At 37.7% G+C, this 14,573-nt stretch overlaps 1 protein-coding gene across 1 annotated transcript in view; it reads right to left on the bottom strand.

The window, feature by feature from the left end:
• The window catches only part of BANK1 (B cell scaffold protein with ankyrin repeats 1), a 307,032-nt gene that overhangs the window by 261,037 nt on the left and 31,422 nt on the right, over positions 1 to 14,573 (bottom strand). The window contains 1 exon segment of the mRNA XM_032398831.1: positions 12,307 to 12,705. Within this exon segment, the coding sequence (XP_032254722.1) occupies positions 12,307 to 12,705 (399 nt within the window).

The following is a 14,573-nucleotide window of genomic DNA, read 5'->3' as shown; positions in this document are numbered from 1 at the left end:
CCCATATTTCCTAGTCTATCCAATTCAAGATTATTCATTGTATGTAGCTTTTATATAACTTTAGATTCCTTTAATCTGGAACAATAACTCATCCTTTCTTTTAGCTTCTTGACCTTAACATTTTTGAAGAGTACAAAAAATTCTTTTGTGGAACCTCTTTTAGTTTGGGTTTGTCTGATATTTTCATCATGATTAGATTCAGGTTATGTATTCTTGGCAAGAATACTGCAGTAAACCTTTTCATAATTATCAAAAGGAAAAGCCCAACTGCACCAATAAACATTTATAAACCTGCACTTAAAAAGCACAAGTTGTACTCTTCTGTTGTTTTTTGGATATTTAGAATGATGAAATGTTTTAAAAAGAAACTTACCAGCATTACATTCTTAAATTGAAATAGGGAGAAGAAAAGAAATTGTCAAAAATAATTACAAAGAATTGAGAGTCCTAAGTAAACAGTAACATTTTAATAGAATTAGTGATAAGGAAAGTATTTTTCAAGCAGAAAGGATCTGAGATGAACTCATTGATCAAGCAGCTATTCACAGTTGACCTTGAAGGATGGCTGGGATTTCAACTGAAAATATGGGAAGGGTATTCCAGGTAAAGAAGACAGGCTGATAACAATGGTACAGAGGCAGGAATGGGTGACTGTGTTTGTTCAATGGGAGGTGGTATAATTGCCCTGGTGTACAGCATGTGCCTACACTAACGGTAACGACAGAGATGGCCCGACCCTCTATGCTGGAGCCATACCCCCGGGAAGCTGAAAGCCCACACAGTAAGGATGGACTTCATTTGAAAGGTCATGTGACCTCACTGACCAGCAAACCAGAGCTCTTGCAGCAATACTTGGCTCAAATGGGAGGAAAGAAAAACAAATGCTTCTGCATAGTTTGTTTCTGTTGTGTTGTTGTTTTTCCAGTAACTCCACTGTTAACATTGCTATTCTTTTTATAAAAAAAATTTTATTTATTTATTTATTTATTTATTTATTTATTTAGAGAGTGAGTGAGTGCAAGCAGGGGGAGGGGCAGAGGGAGAGAATCTCAAGCAGCACAGAGTCTGACCTGGGGCTCGATCTCACGACCCTGAGATCATGACTTGAGCAGAAATCAAGAGTCGGACACTTAACCAACTGAGCCACCCAGGCGTCCCTAACACTGCTATTCTTAATTTAGGCTTCTTCTTTATGTTTAATGAAGCTAAAAATCAGAATCCTTGGTTTGGTAACATTGTAACAAAATTAAAATGTTAAAATTCTTCCATGAAAGAGTTAGCAGCTTTCCCACCGCCATTACATCTACCATTTGACAATGAAGAAAGTAAGATAAATATGAAATATTGGAATATAAAATTATTAGGCAGGAAGGTAGGCACCAGCAACAGGAGGATGGGCCTTACACATCATGATGGAGAGCCCCCACCGAGGACTGCCTAGGCACCACCCCACTGCATCCATCTAGCCGTCAGCATCCCTTCAGAGGAAGAGAGGAAGAGTTAAGTTTGTTGTGCTTATTACAAGCAGTCCTTATTTGAGCTGTGTCTAGAATAGAAATAATGTTGCAGCTTCCTACCCCATGCAGGCATTTTGAATAACTCCTGGGAGAGGACAGGCATAGCTGGCTAATTATATAATCCAGGGCTGTCTCTCAAAGGTTGTGATGCAAAGACCTACCCAAAAGAAAAAAATTAATATAAGCCCACACCCCAGAGTTTCTGGGTCCTTGTCTCTCTTGACTGGCCCGCTCCTCCCTTGAAGTGCACTTTAATAAAACTGCTTGGTTTTACTTTTGTTTCGTTGTCCTGTAATTCTTTACTGTGGCAGCACAAAGAACCCAGGCTTTTTTCCTTTTCCATCTCACCCTCGGTAATGACATGAATAGGAAACGAGAATATTATATTTTCACATACATGAAAATATGATAAAATAAAGGATGGAGAGCACTGACCCAACTGTTAGAACAAACCTTAATGCAAGAGTCCAAAGGCAAAAGATGTTACAATATAAAACAAAGAGCAAGGGAGGAAAGAGACCAATAAATGTGCCATGATGAGGAAACTACTCATCATTTTTTTAGGGGTAAGATTTATAAACAAAGTACACAATGGTAACACTCAAAAATGTTAGTTTATTTTATGTAAATTTGAAATTAGATCATTTATATTCTATATAAACAATGCTATACTGAAACCTATATATGTAGAAAGACTAGATGGAGAAAATGAGGTAAAGATCCAAAAATAAAAAGAAATAGAAGACCAAAAAAGGAAGAAATATGGTCAAAGTGGTTGTACCACACAGAGAAATATGGAAAACACAGATGGGTTTGTATTACTTTCAATTTGGGAATTTAGAAAACAGGAAATTTAACTTTCTTAATTCCTTAAAAGGAAAGAAAATACTCAGATTAACCATGACTGTATCTTTTTTCATCTTTTTTTTAATATTAAAAACTTCTCTGGAACCTTGATTAATTATAAAATATCTTTCTCTTTCATTAAGTTTTACAAAAATCTCCTCTGGTTTTTCCTTCTTACATGACTGTATTAGAACATTTAATTATTTCCATGACTTTCTGACATTTTTATTATTCTCTTTATCATGTTTCTGAATAATAAGTTTCCTTTTCCTTTGTATAATTTCTCTGTGGGATAGAGAGGAGGTAAGAAAAGGGGCAATAAAAATTGAATTCCACACCTTTTACGCTATTTGAAAACCAGACTTTATGTATTCAACACCAATAGTAGTATGAAACAAAATATTTTAGCAGATCACTTAAACTATTTATTAAAACATTTATTATTGCATAAATGACAGCATTTAACACCAATCTTGTCAAGGGACACAACCTACACATAAAAGTTCTTTTATGCATGGTTTGCAGATTGTTTATAGATCTACATTCCGGTTGCATACTTGCTGTTCAAACAAATTTATCATCTTGGAATGTATTTTCCCATACAACTTTGTTATATTTTCCACTTGGCAGGTGCATCTAAGTTACTTTAAGAAATCAGAGTCTAAAACTTGAATGTGGGAAGATGAGAGTTGACACTGTCTTCAAAGTCAGTTCTGTGTTGTCCAAAAAGTATAAGCTTTTCTCCTATCAAATATCAATAGAAATATAATTTGAAGATGTAGCAGAACACCACTGACATAATCACCCCAAGGTACTCATCATAAAACAAAATAAGTAAAACATCAGAAAGATATTCCTCAATATTTTTACCTACCAGTGATATCATAATTTAAGTGGTCAAAACAAACTTGAGTTCTTCAAGGAAATAGAAATGATGGGTATGGACAATCACTAAAAATTCTGCGACCAATTTTTAGTGCTCCTATGTCTCAGGGGAGGAAATTAGCATAAAATCACATGCACTTTATGTACATCAATGGAATTTTTGCTATAATTTCCAACTGTAACATTTTCCCTTTTCAACCAAAAAACCCCCAAAACCTATAATGTACATGAGGAGGACTACAAAACCCACAGATTGTAAGAAACTTGGGGACTGCCAATTTGAAAATTGTAGTGCAGAGTAAATATTTCCCCTGTTTTATTCCTAGAAATCATTCCAAAGCATAGAGAATGAAAAACAGTTATGCAAATGCCCCATGTATTGGAAACAGGAAACACTGAAATCCTAGATCTTCAGATCAATGGAATGGTTCCAAAATCAGTGATGACTGAGCAAAAGGGTGTGCAGGAAGAAAAAGAGAAAAGAAACCTTGAAGAAATAATCCAGAAGTGGCAGATTTCAAAAAAGAGCTAACAAACCTACCTTCCTTAAGTCCAGGAGCCATGCTTTTTTATGTTGTAGATATAATACAGCAGTTTCAGGTAGAAACATCTGTAGATGGTTTCAGAAAGCAGAGAAAGTGAGGCTAAATAAGAAACTATACAGAAAAGACCAATTTGTAAAAAGCAGTCTCTATCTGTGGAAACAGAGAAGTCTTTCATTGTATGTGAGAGGAATAGAACAAAACAAACAACAAAACCCACATTGCTTATCTCCTTTGACTAGACCAAGAAAAACTCACTAAGTTCTGTGATAGAAAAGAAAAACTGGACCAGCACTGGGTCTATATGAAGATACTACAGGAGCAGGAGAAAAAGATGGCAGAGGAGGGGAGCAGAAGACCAATGGCATACAGGGAAACACACACTAAAAACATTACCATTAAAGAAGCGGAAAATTGTGGCCAAATATTTCACCATGAACTTTTCAAATGTAATGAATAGCAACCACCTTTTTGAAGCAACTATATAATACAAAACTGCAAGGGGTCAAGGCAAGGTTAGCGGTACAAGAACAAGACATGAACTGTAAGCTTCCAGTACTCACCCAAATGGCATAATGGAAAAAAATAAAAGCACAATAAAAGTGAAGGAGAAATTGGAAGTAATACAGGGGAAGAGAGAGTACTGAAAGAATAAGAAAGTAGCAAGGATTGAAGTGATAGACACAAACTGAATAAATATACATTCATAATGAATGAAAAAGAATTAGAGAGAAATTATAGAGTGTAGCACAGACAAAATAAATCCAACATACATATAAAAAGAATCCCTGAGAAATAAAATAACAATAAAATTGTGCAAATATTTAAAGACACATCAAGAACACTTGAATCTCTATCTTGGGGGAAAGAAGAAAACAAAACAAAACAAAAACAAAAATAACCATGTCCATGGGCAAATAGTTCAGAAGAGTCAGCACTAGAATACAATTCTAGTGAAAGTCACTAGACTTCAAATATAAATTAAGAATCATTTATTCAGAGAGGAGGAGCAAGATGGTGGAGGAGTAGGAGACCTAAATTTCGTCTGGTTCCAGGAATTCAGCTAGATAGTTATCAAACCATTCTGAACACCTACGAACTCAACAGAAGATCGCAGAAAAGAATAGCAGCAACTCCATGAACAGGAAAGCGACCACTTTCTGGAAGGTAGGACGGGCGGAGAAGTGAATCCGAGGTGACATTCAGGAAGATAGACGGGGGGGTGGGGAGGGAACCTTCATCAGCTGACACCAGCAAGTGAAAGAGCAGCAGAGCACAAAATTGGAACTTTTAGAAGTCTGCTCCGCTGAGGGACGTCGCTCCAGTGGCTAAGTGGGGGGTGGAACTCTCGCTGGGACAGTGTGGTCTCAGGACCCTGGGGATCACAGAAAGACCAGGGGTGCCTGAGTGTGGCAGAGGTCCCAGGTATCAGAGCAGGGAAGCTGGCTGCAAAGACAGAGCCCAGGAGTGGGCTCCCAGCTCGGGGTTGCCATAAACCCTGATATGGGGCACAGTTGGGCCACTGTTCTTCCAGCAGGGACCCAACAAGTGGCAGATCCAGGGAGACTCTCCTTCCTCCCCCAGAAGGAGCGGCGCAGGAGCGCACCACAGGGATCTGCTGGGTCCACACCAGGTCTCCACATCAGGTCGTGTGCCAGAGATAGAAACGCTCGGTCACAGGCCGTGTGAGCATGGAGTGCAGCTGGAAACCGGGGAGACGGGAGTGACTGTTTTTCTCTGGGGGCTCACTGAGGAATGGGGCCCCGAGTTCTCAGCTCCCCCTGGGCAGAGATTGGGAGGCCGCCATTTTCACTCTCGTCCTCCAAAGCTGTACGGAAAGCTTGCAGGAACAAAAGCTCCTGAGAGCAAACCCGAGCAGATTACTTAGCCCAGCCCCCTGCAAAGGCGGGGCAATTTTGCCTCCGGCAAAGACATTTGAGAACCACTGCAACGGGCCCCTCTCCCAGAAGATCAGCAAGAACAGCCAACCAAGACCAAGTTTACTGATCAATGAGAACGGCAGAATGCCAGCATTAGGGGAATACAGCACATAGAACTCATGGCTTTTTTCCCATGATTCTTTAGTCTTTCAAAGTTAATTTTTTAAATTTTATTTTTTTCTTTTTCTATTTTTTTAGTTGAATTTTTCTTTCCTTTTTCAACCAACATCTTACCAATTCTTTTTTTAAAATATTTTTTAATTTTCATTTTTACATTCATACTCTATCCCTTCATTGTATTTAACCTTATTTTTTGTATATATATAAGTTATTCTTTCTTTAAAATTTTGGGATACAGTTTCTTCTAACAGAACAAAATATACCCTAAATCTAGCGTATGGCTTTGTTTTAGTCTCCCGCCTGATCATATTCTCTCCTTTTTTTTTTTTTTTAATTCTTCTTCTTTCTTTTTTCAACCAGCTTCTTATCAATTCCTTTTATAAAATCTATTTTAATTTTCATTTTTACAATCATATTCCATCCCTTCATCATATTTACCCTTATTTTGTATATATGTATAAGTTTTTCTTTCTTTAAAAATTTGGGAGGCAGTTTCTTCTAACAGACCAAAATACCCCCAAAATCTAGTGTGTGGCTCTTTTCTATTCACCAGCCTGATCATATATATATATTTTTTTCCTTTCTTTTCCCCCCAGGTTCAGGTCTCTTCTGATTTGTTTAGTATATATTTTTGGGGGGTCGTTGTTACCCTGTTAGCATTTTGTTCTCTCATTCATCTGTTCTTCTCTGGACAAAATGACAAAACGGAAAAACTCACCTCAAAAAATAGAACAAGAGGCAGTACCAACTGCGAGGGACCTAATCAATATGAACATTAGTAAGATATCAGAACTAGAGTTCAGAATGATGATTATAAAGATGCTAGCTGGGCTTGAAAAAAAGCATAGAAGATACTAGAGAATCCCTTTCTGGAGAAATAAAAGAAATAAAATCTAACCAAGTTGAAATCAAAAAGGCAATTAATGAGGTGCAATAAAAAATGGAGAATCTAACTGTTAGGATAAATGAGGCAGAAGAAAGAATTAGTGATCTAGAAGACCAAATAATGGAAAATAAAGAAGCTGAGAAAAAGATAAACAACTACTGGATCATGAGGGGAGAATTTGAGAGATAAGTGATACCATAAGATGAAATAATATTAGAATAATTGGGATCCCAGAAGAAGAAGAAAGAGACAGAGGGGCAGAAGGTATATTGGAGCAAATTATAGCAGAGAACTTCCCTAATTTGGGGAAGGAAACAGACATCAAAATCCAGGAGGCACAGAGAACCCCCCCCTCAAAATCAATAAAAATAGGTCACACCCCAACATCTAATAGTAAAACTTACAAGTCTCAGAGACAAAGAAAATCCTGAAAGCAACTCAGGACAAGAGGTCTGTAACCTACAATGGTAAAACATTAGATTGGCAGCAGACTATCCACAGAGACCTGGCAGGCCAGAAAAGACTGGCATGATATATTCAGAGCACTAAACGAGAAAAATATGCAGCCAAGAATACTATATCCAGCTAGGCTATCACTGAAAATAGGAGAGATAAAAAGCTTCCAGGACAAACAGAAACTAAAAGAATTTGTGATCACCAAACCAGGCCTAAAAGAAATATTGAAAGGGGTCCTCTAAGCAAAGAGAGAGCCTAAAAGTAACACAGACCAGAAAGGAACAGATACAATATACAGTAACAGTCACCTTAGAGGCAATACAATGGCACTAAATTCATATCTTTCAATAGTTACCCTGAATGTAAATGGGCTAAATGCCCCAATCAAAAGACACAGGCTATCAGATTGGATAAAAAAACAAGACCCATCGATATGCTGTCTGCAAGAGACTCATTTTAGACCCAAAGACAACTCCAGATTGAAAGTGAGGGGGTGGAAAACCATTTACCATGCCAATGGACACCAAAAGAAAGCTGGGGTGGCAATCCTTATATCAGACAAATTAGATTTTAAACCAAAGTCTATAAGAGATGAGGAAGGACACTATATCATAATTAAAGGGTCTATCCAACAAGAAGATCTAACAATTTTAAATATCTATGCCTCTAACATGGGAGCAGCCAATTATATAAGCCAATTAATAACAAAAGCAAAGAAATACATTGACAATAATACAATAATAGTAGGGGACTTTAACACCCCCCCCCCCACTGAAATGGACAGATCATCTAAGCAAAAGATCAACAAGGAAATAAAGACTTTAAATGACACACTGGACCAGATGGACTTCACAGATATATTCAGAACATTCCATCCCAAAGCAACAGAATACACATTCTTCTCTAGTGCCCATGGAACATTCTCCAGAATAGATCACATCCTAGGTCACAAATCAGGTCTCAACCTGTACCAAAAGATTGGGATCATTCCCTGCATATTTTTGGACCACAATGCTTTGAAACTAGAGTTCAATCACAAGAGGAAAGTTGGAAAGAACTCAAATACATGGAGGCTAAAGAGCATCCTATTAAAGAATGAATGGGTCAACCAGGAAATTAAAGAAGAATTAAAAAAATTGATGGAAATAAATGAAAATGAAAACACAACTGTTCAAAATCTAAGTCCTAAGAGGAAAGTATATAGCAATACAAGCCTTTCTCAAGAAACAAGAAAGGTCTCAAATACACAACCTAACCCTACACCTAAAGGAGCTGGAGAAAAAACAGCAAATAATGCCTAAACCAGAAGGAGAAGAGAAATAATAAAGATCAGAGCAGAAATCAATGAAATAGAAACCAAAAGAACAGTAGAACAGATCAACGAAACTAGGAGCTGGTTCGTTGAAAGAATTAATAAGATTGATAAAGCCCTGGCCAGACTTATCAAAAAGAAAAGAGAAAGGACCCAAATAAATAAAATCATGAATGAAAGAGGAGAGATCACAACCAACACCAAAGAAAAACAAACAGTTATAAGAACATATTATGAGCAACTATACGCCAGCAAATTAGACAATCTGGAAGAAATAGATGCATTCCTAGAGACATATAAACTACCAAAACTGAACCAGAAGGAAATAGGAAACCTGAACATACCCATAACCAGCAAGGAAATTGAAGCAGTAATCAAAAATCTCCCAACAAACAAGAGCCCAGGGCCAGATGGCTTCCCAAGGGAATTCTACCAAACATTAAAAGAAGAATTAATACCTATTCTTCTGAAACTGGTCCCAAAAATAGAAATGGAAGGAAAACTTCCAAACTCATTTTATGAGGCCAGAATTACCTTGATTCCTAAACCAGACAAAGACCCCATCAAAAAGGAGAATTACAGACCAATATCCCTGATGAACATGGATGCAAAAATTCTCACCAAAATACTAGCCAATAGGATCCAACAGTACATTAAAAGGATTATTCACCACGGCCAAGTGGGATTTATTCCTTCATCAAGATAAAAAGCTTAGCACAGCAAAGGAAACAGTGAACAAAACCAAAAGACAACTGACAGGATGGGAGAGGATATTTGCAAATGACATATCAGATAAAGGGCTAGTATCCAAAATCTATAAAGAACTTATCAAACTCAACACCCAAAGAACAAATAATCCAATCCACAAATAGGCAGAAGACATGAACAGACATTTCTGCAAAGAGGACATCCAAATGCCCAACAGACACTTGAAAAAGTGCTCAACATCACTCGGCATAAGGGAAATATAAATCAAAACCTCAACGAGATACCACCTCACACCAGTCAAAATGGCTAAAATTAACAAATCAGGAAACGACAGATGTTGGCGAGGATGTGGAGAAAGGGAAACCCTCTTATACTGTTGGTGGGAATGCAAGCTGGTGCAGCCACTCTGGAAAACAGTATGGAGGTTCCTCAAAAAGTTGAAAACAGAGCTACCCTAAGACCCAGCAATTGCACTACTGGGTATTTACCCCAAAGATACAAATGTAGTGATCTGAAGGGGCATGTGCAACCCAGTGTTTATAGCAGCAATGTCCACAGTAGCCAAACTATGGAAAGAGCCTAGATGTCCATCAACAGATGAGTGGATAAAGAAGAGTGGTATATATATATACAATGGAATATTATGCAGCCATCAAAAAAATATGAAATCTTGCCATTTGCAATGACATGGATGGAACTAGAGGGTACTATGCTAAGCGAAATAAGTCAATCAGAGAAAGATAATTATCATATGATCCCAGTCATATGTGGGATTTGAGAAACAAGGCAGAGGATCATAGGGGAAGGAAGGGAGGGAAAAATGAAATAAGACAAAACCAGAGAGGGAGACAAGCCATAAGAGACTCTTAATCTCAGGACACAAACTGAGGGTTGCTGGAGTGGAGGGGGGTGGGAGGGATGGGGTGGCTGAGTGATGGACATTGGGGAGGGTACGTGCTTTGGTGAGTGCTGTGAATTGTGTAAGACTGATGGATCACAGACCTGTACCCCTGAAACAAATAATACACTATATGTTAATAAAGAAAAAAAAGAATCATTTATTCAGCCAGGTAAATAAGAATTCCCTAAATTCTACAATGCTAGAAGAAAGAAGAGCAAGATGGTCCTTAGCCCAACTATACTCCAAGAAACAAACATGCAAGAATTTTGAACACGCAAAATTTCAGAAATGTTGCTCCCAAGGGACCTTCCTCAGGAATCTATGAAAGATGAATTTCATCCAATGAGATGATAAAAAAATAACAAACTTGCCAACAATGTACACTCCTGTTGGAAGTAAGTCTTCCCCTACTGGACAGTGGGGCCTTCAGACGACTATACCTTTGGACAGCTTGACTGCAACTTCACAAGATACCCTGATTCACAACCTCCCAGCTAAGCAGCTCCTAGATTCCTTAATTGCAGAAACTGTGATACAATCACCGTTTGCTGTTTTAAATTGCTAAATTTTAGAGTAACTTGTTATGCAACAATAGATAAGTATAAAACATGGCTTAGAGAGAACTGAATTTGAAGAGGTTGGAATGCTAGAAAATAGGAAGAGGATTTTTAAAGAGAGTAGTTTGTGTGCTGTGCATCCCACCATCCCCCCTGGGGAGGACGGATGGATGGCACCATCTTCAAGCACAGTGACAAGGCCTCCAGCAAAGCATCGGGGATTGACAGATGTTCTCTGGTTTGACAGAACAAGATTCACGCTAGACCCATGCCCGGAAACGACTCAAAGCAAGGGGCTGTGGCTGTGTTGCTGCTGAAGGTAAGATGGTGTTGGCTATACTGAAAATGGCCTTCATGCCCAGAGTTTGACAGGGAAAAGACAAACACATGTTTTTACAGACAGATGTGGGCCAAATGAAAGAAAAGGCCAGCTGGGGGAAATCTCAGAGTGATATCTATCAAAAGTGACACAGGAGAGGGGCGCCTGGGTGGCTCAGTCGTTAAGCGTCTGCCTTCGGCTCAGGTCATGATCCCAGGGTCCTGGGATCGAGCCCCGCATCGGGCTCCCTGCTCTGCGGGAAGCCTGCTTCTCCCTCTCCCATTCCCCCTGCTTGTATTCCCTCTCTCGCTGTGTCTCTCTCTGTCAAATAAATAAATAAAAATCTTTAAATAAAAAAAAAAAAAGTGACACAGGAGAGAGCCATAGATATCAACAGTAAGAAACCACAGTGGGTGGACCACCACAAGTAGGAGCTTCAAGAGAGGACACAGTCGTCTCATTAAGGAGCTGCAGGTGACACATCCCAGTGAACGAAGGGAACTCCAAAGAACCCAGAAATATGTCCCAAGAAAAGGAGGCAACATATTTGATATGGCCAATAGAAAATAAGAACCCCACCTCTTCCCTGCAGGAGAGGGAGCCATAGCTAGAACACTGGGAATAAGAGGCTAAACACAGGTTGAGAAAACCAGGAATGCAGCTGACGCAGCCCCGCCTCCACACCCAGGCAGAAGCAGAACAGAACAGCGGGAAGGAGAAACTTTAACATTAGAGAGCTTCAGAGTTTTGATTATTACATGGAACTGTAATTAATTACCAAAGGGGAACCTTGTGTTCTGCTCTTTGACATGTGGCTATATGATTAAAACGAATTTTTTTATTTAAAACTAATAAAAATAACAGTATTCCATATCATCCTAATAGATATCATACAATTATCAGCACAACCCAAGTTTTATAATTCTAAAACAGACCTTCAAACTTGGACTCCTCCTGACTTGTAACAGTAATAGGGTAGCTACTAACTCAAGCCTTACCAGTTGAGTAAGAAACCAGCTTTTAGAACCAAACTGCCGTATAGTATAGCATACTACACTTGTTCTACCAAGTATGAGCTTATGCAGACTACCCTAAGGAATATATTTATAAACCATTATTAAAATAACTGATAAGCCCTGATTGGAATATAGCTAAAAATTAAGAACCTTCATGCATTTGAGAAAAGTGCAACATACATACAACATAGAGTTGGCTTCCATTTTTCTTTTTCGTCCTAATATCAAATATTCATTGGTGCAAAAGAACTTTAGATTTCTTAATTATAAAAAAAATATAAAGAAGATTTGGAAACACTACCTCTGAATATGATACTCTCAATTACAGCGATGTAATCTTGGGGCTCCTGCTCAGTAGACATCTCCCATCTGCCTCCAGCGATATTTAGTAATTTGTAGAGCTGATCTGAACTCGTCACCCCACACAGCAGAGTAACCACACTTTCTGGGGAATGAAGTACCTTTTCCAGAAACTGACATTTCCTTGGAGTTAGGTCTTTAAGCAGGCCATTTGATAATATCAAAAGTTTACATTTGTAAGAGTTTAAGCTCAGCAATTCCAAATCCCAAAAAGAGTAATTCTCCAAGCGATATAACAGGACTGCTTCCCTTTTCACAACATGTAAAAAAACTTCCATCAAGTACAGAGCCCATTCCTCAGCATCTTCTTCATATATCATTATGATGTCTCTTGTATTTTCTGGAAAAAGAGAAAATAGTGTATTAATTTTCTTATGTTTGAAATGCTAACAGCAGATTATATTATTAATCTCAAAAATTTTTATGTATTCTCTAGGGAATATGTTACTTTTATTATGCCAGAGACCAATAATATAATTCATGTTATCCCCATTATGAAATCACACAGGATTAAAGTAATCCTGAAGGTCAACACAGTTCATGCTTTGTGCGAGTCTACACTGTACTCATTGTACCAGAGTGAACCAGGATGCTCAACCCAAAGAGAGAAGTTTCATGGTAAACTAAAAAGAATATTTTGTGGGATTATAGGAGCTAGGCTACCAGGTACAGCTGTGCCAGTGACCACAAAATTTACCTAGATCATAGTATTTAACTCCTTTGAGCTATTGTTTCTTCTTCTACTAAATGACGGTAAAAGTAAATAAATAAATAAGCCCTACCTAAGGAATTAGATTGTTCTGTGAAGATATGAGAGAATTTTCTTTAAGGAACTTTCCAATCTTATTAAAGATGACTGCATAAAGACAGGTGACAGAATTTCCACGCCCAGAATACTAACAAAACAAAAATTTTAAAAAAGAAATTCAACAGCAGAAATGAAATAAAGGGGGTATTATCTTCTGTCATAAACTAAGTTTCAGGCTGATGAGATAATTAAAAGGTTCTGATGGGACAACACTAATCCTAAACCTCTCTCTGACCCCATAACCAATTCTGATAAAGAAACTTGACCCATCACCAAAACCACCAGGGTGCTTATGCATCTCTTTCCCATTCGGAAACTAATCACAAGATGTCTGCAGAAGTAGGAAGACTGTCAGGACTCTCCACAAGCCAGGGCTCACAGCTGAGTCAGGAAAGCCAGGCAAATCCCACAGGAACTCAAGTGCATCCTTGGGCAGAGGAGAGGGGCCTCGCAGACATTTAACAGGTCTCATTAGGACTACAACCCAGGACCTCCAACCCAGGACACTTTGCTTCTTCTCCCCTTTTCTTTCAGGTCATAAAAAAGTAACTGGAATATAGATTTTTGTCACCTAAACTGTAGCTTGAAGGGAAAAATAAAAAGTAGCAAAAAAGATAGGGAGGGGAATTTAAAGAATCATTTGTCCACACTATATTAAGCAAACAGAAAGCCTAAACAGAGCTAAGAGAAATACAAGCAAAATGAAAAGATTAACAATATAAATTTGTAGTTGTGGGGAGAGATTAATGCAAATAATAGTAATAATATGATCATAAAAATAATGAAAGTAACATAGCATGCAGAGACTAGTAGAAATCATAAGCAGGAAAGAAAAAAACTCCAAAAAAGTTGCCTATAGTATAAAAAGACCTGAGATTAAATAAAATCAGAGTTCAAAGACAAGTTTATTTAACTTTTTAAAAAAAGTATCATTTAAAAGTATATAAAAGATAAGGAGATAAGTTGAGCCAAAACAGTACCATTACCCAGATAATATAAAAATTAGAAAAAGCAATAGCTGGTTGAACACAGATAATATTTTAATTTCTGGACTAAAAGAAAAGCTTGATATTTTCATAGTAAATGCAGAAAAAGAGAACAATGTTATAGCAATTGGGAAAAATATGATATATCTGGGTAAGAGACAAAAAAGAAAAAGACTCAATAAGAAGACAATCTAAAAGCTAAAGTAGAAGAGAAAATATTTTAAAATATAACTTTAAAAATCCTTAAAATATGAAAGAAAAAGGAACCAGTTCCATGTATCAATGGGGCATTATCATGTTCTAAGAAAAATTGTTAAGGGAAAATCTATCTTGATTAAATTAACCTTAGTTTAATGATTATTATAAAATGTCTTCATGTGTTCAGGAAGGAAGAGCAAGTCACCCAGGAGGAGG

Source organism: Phoca vitulina, unplaced genomic scaffold, assembly GCF_004348235.1.
Source record: "Phoca vitulina isolate PV1807 unplaced genomic scaffold, GSC_HSeal_1.0 scaffold3, whole genome shotgun sequence".
NCBI lineage: Eukaryota > Metazoa > Chordata > Mammalia > Carnivora > Phocidae > Phoca > Phoca vitulina.
The sequence above is the reverse complement of the archived record's forward strand: the minus strand, read 5'-3'. Positions and strand labels throughout refer to the sequence as shown.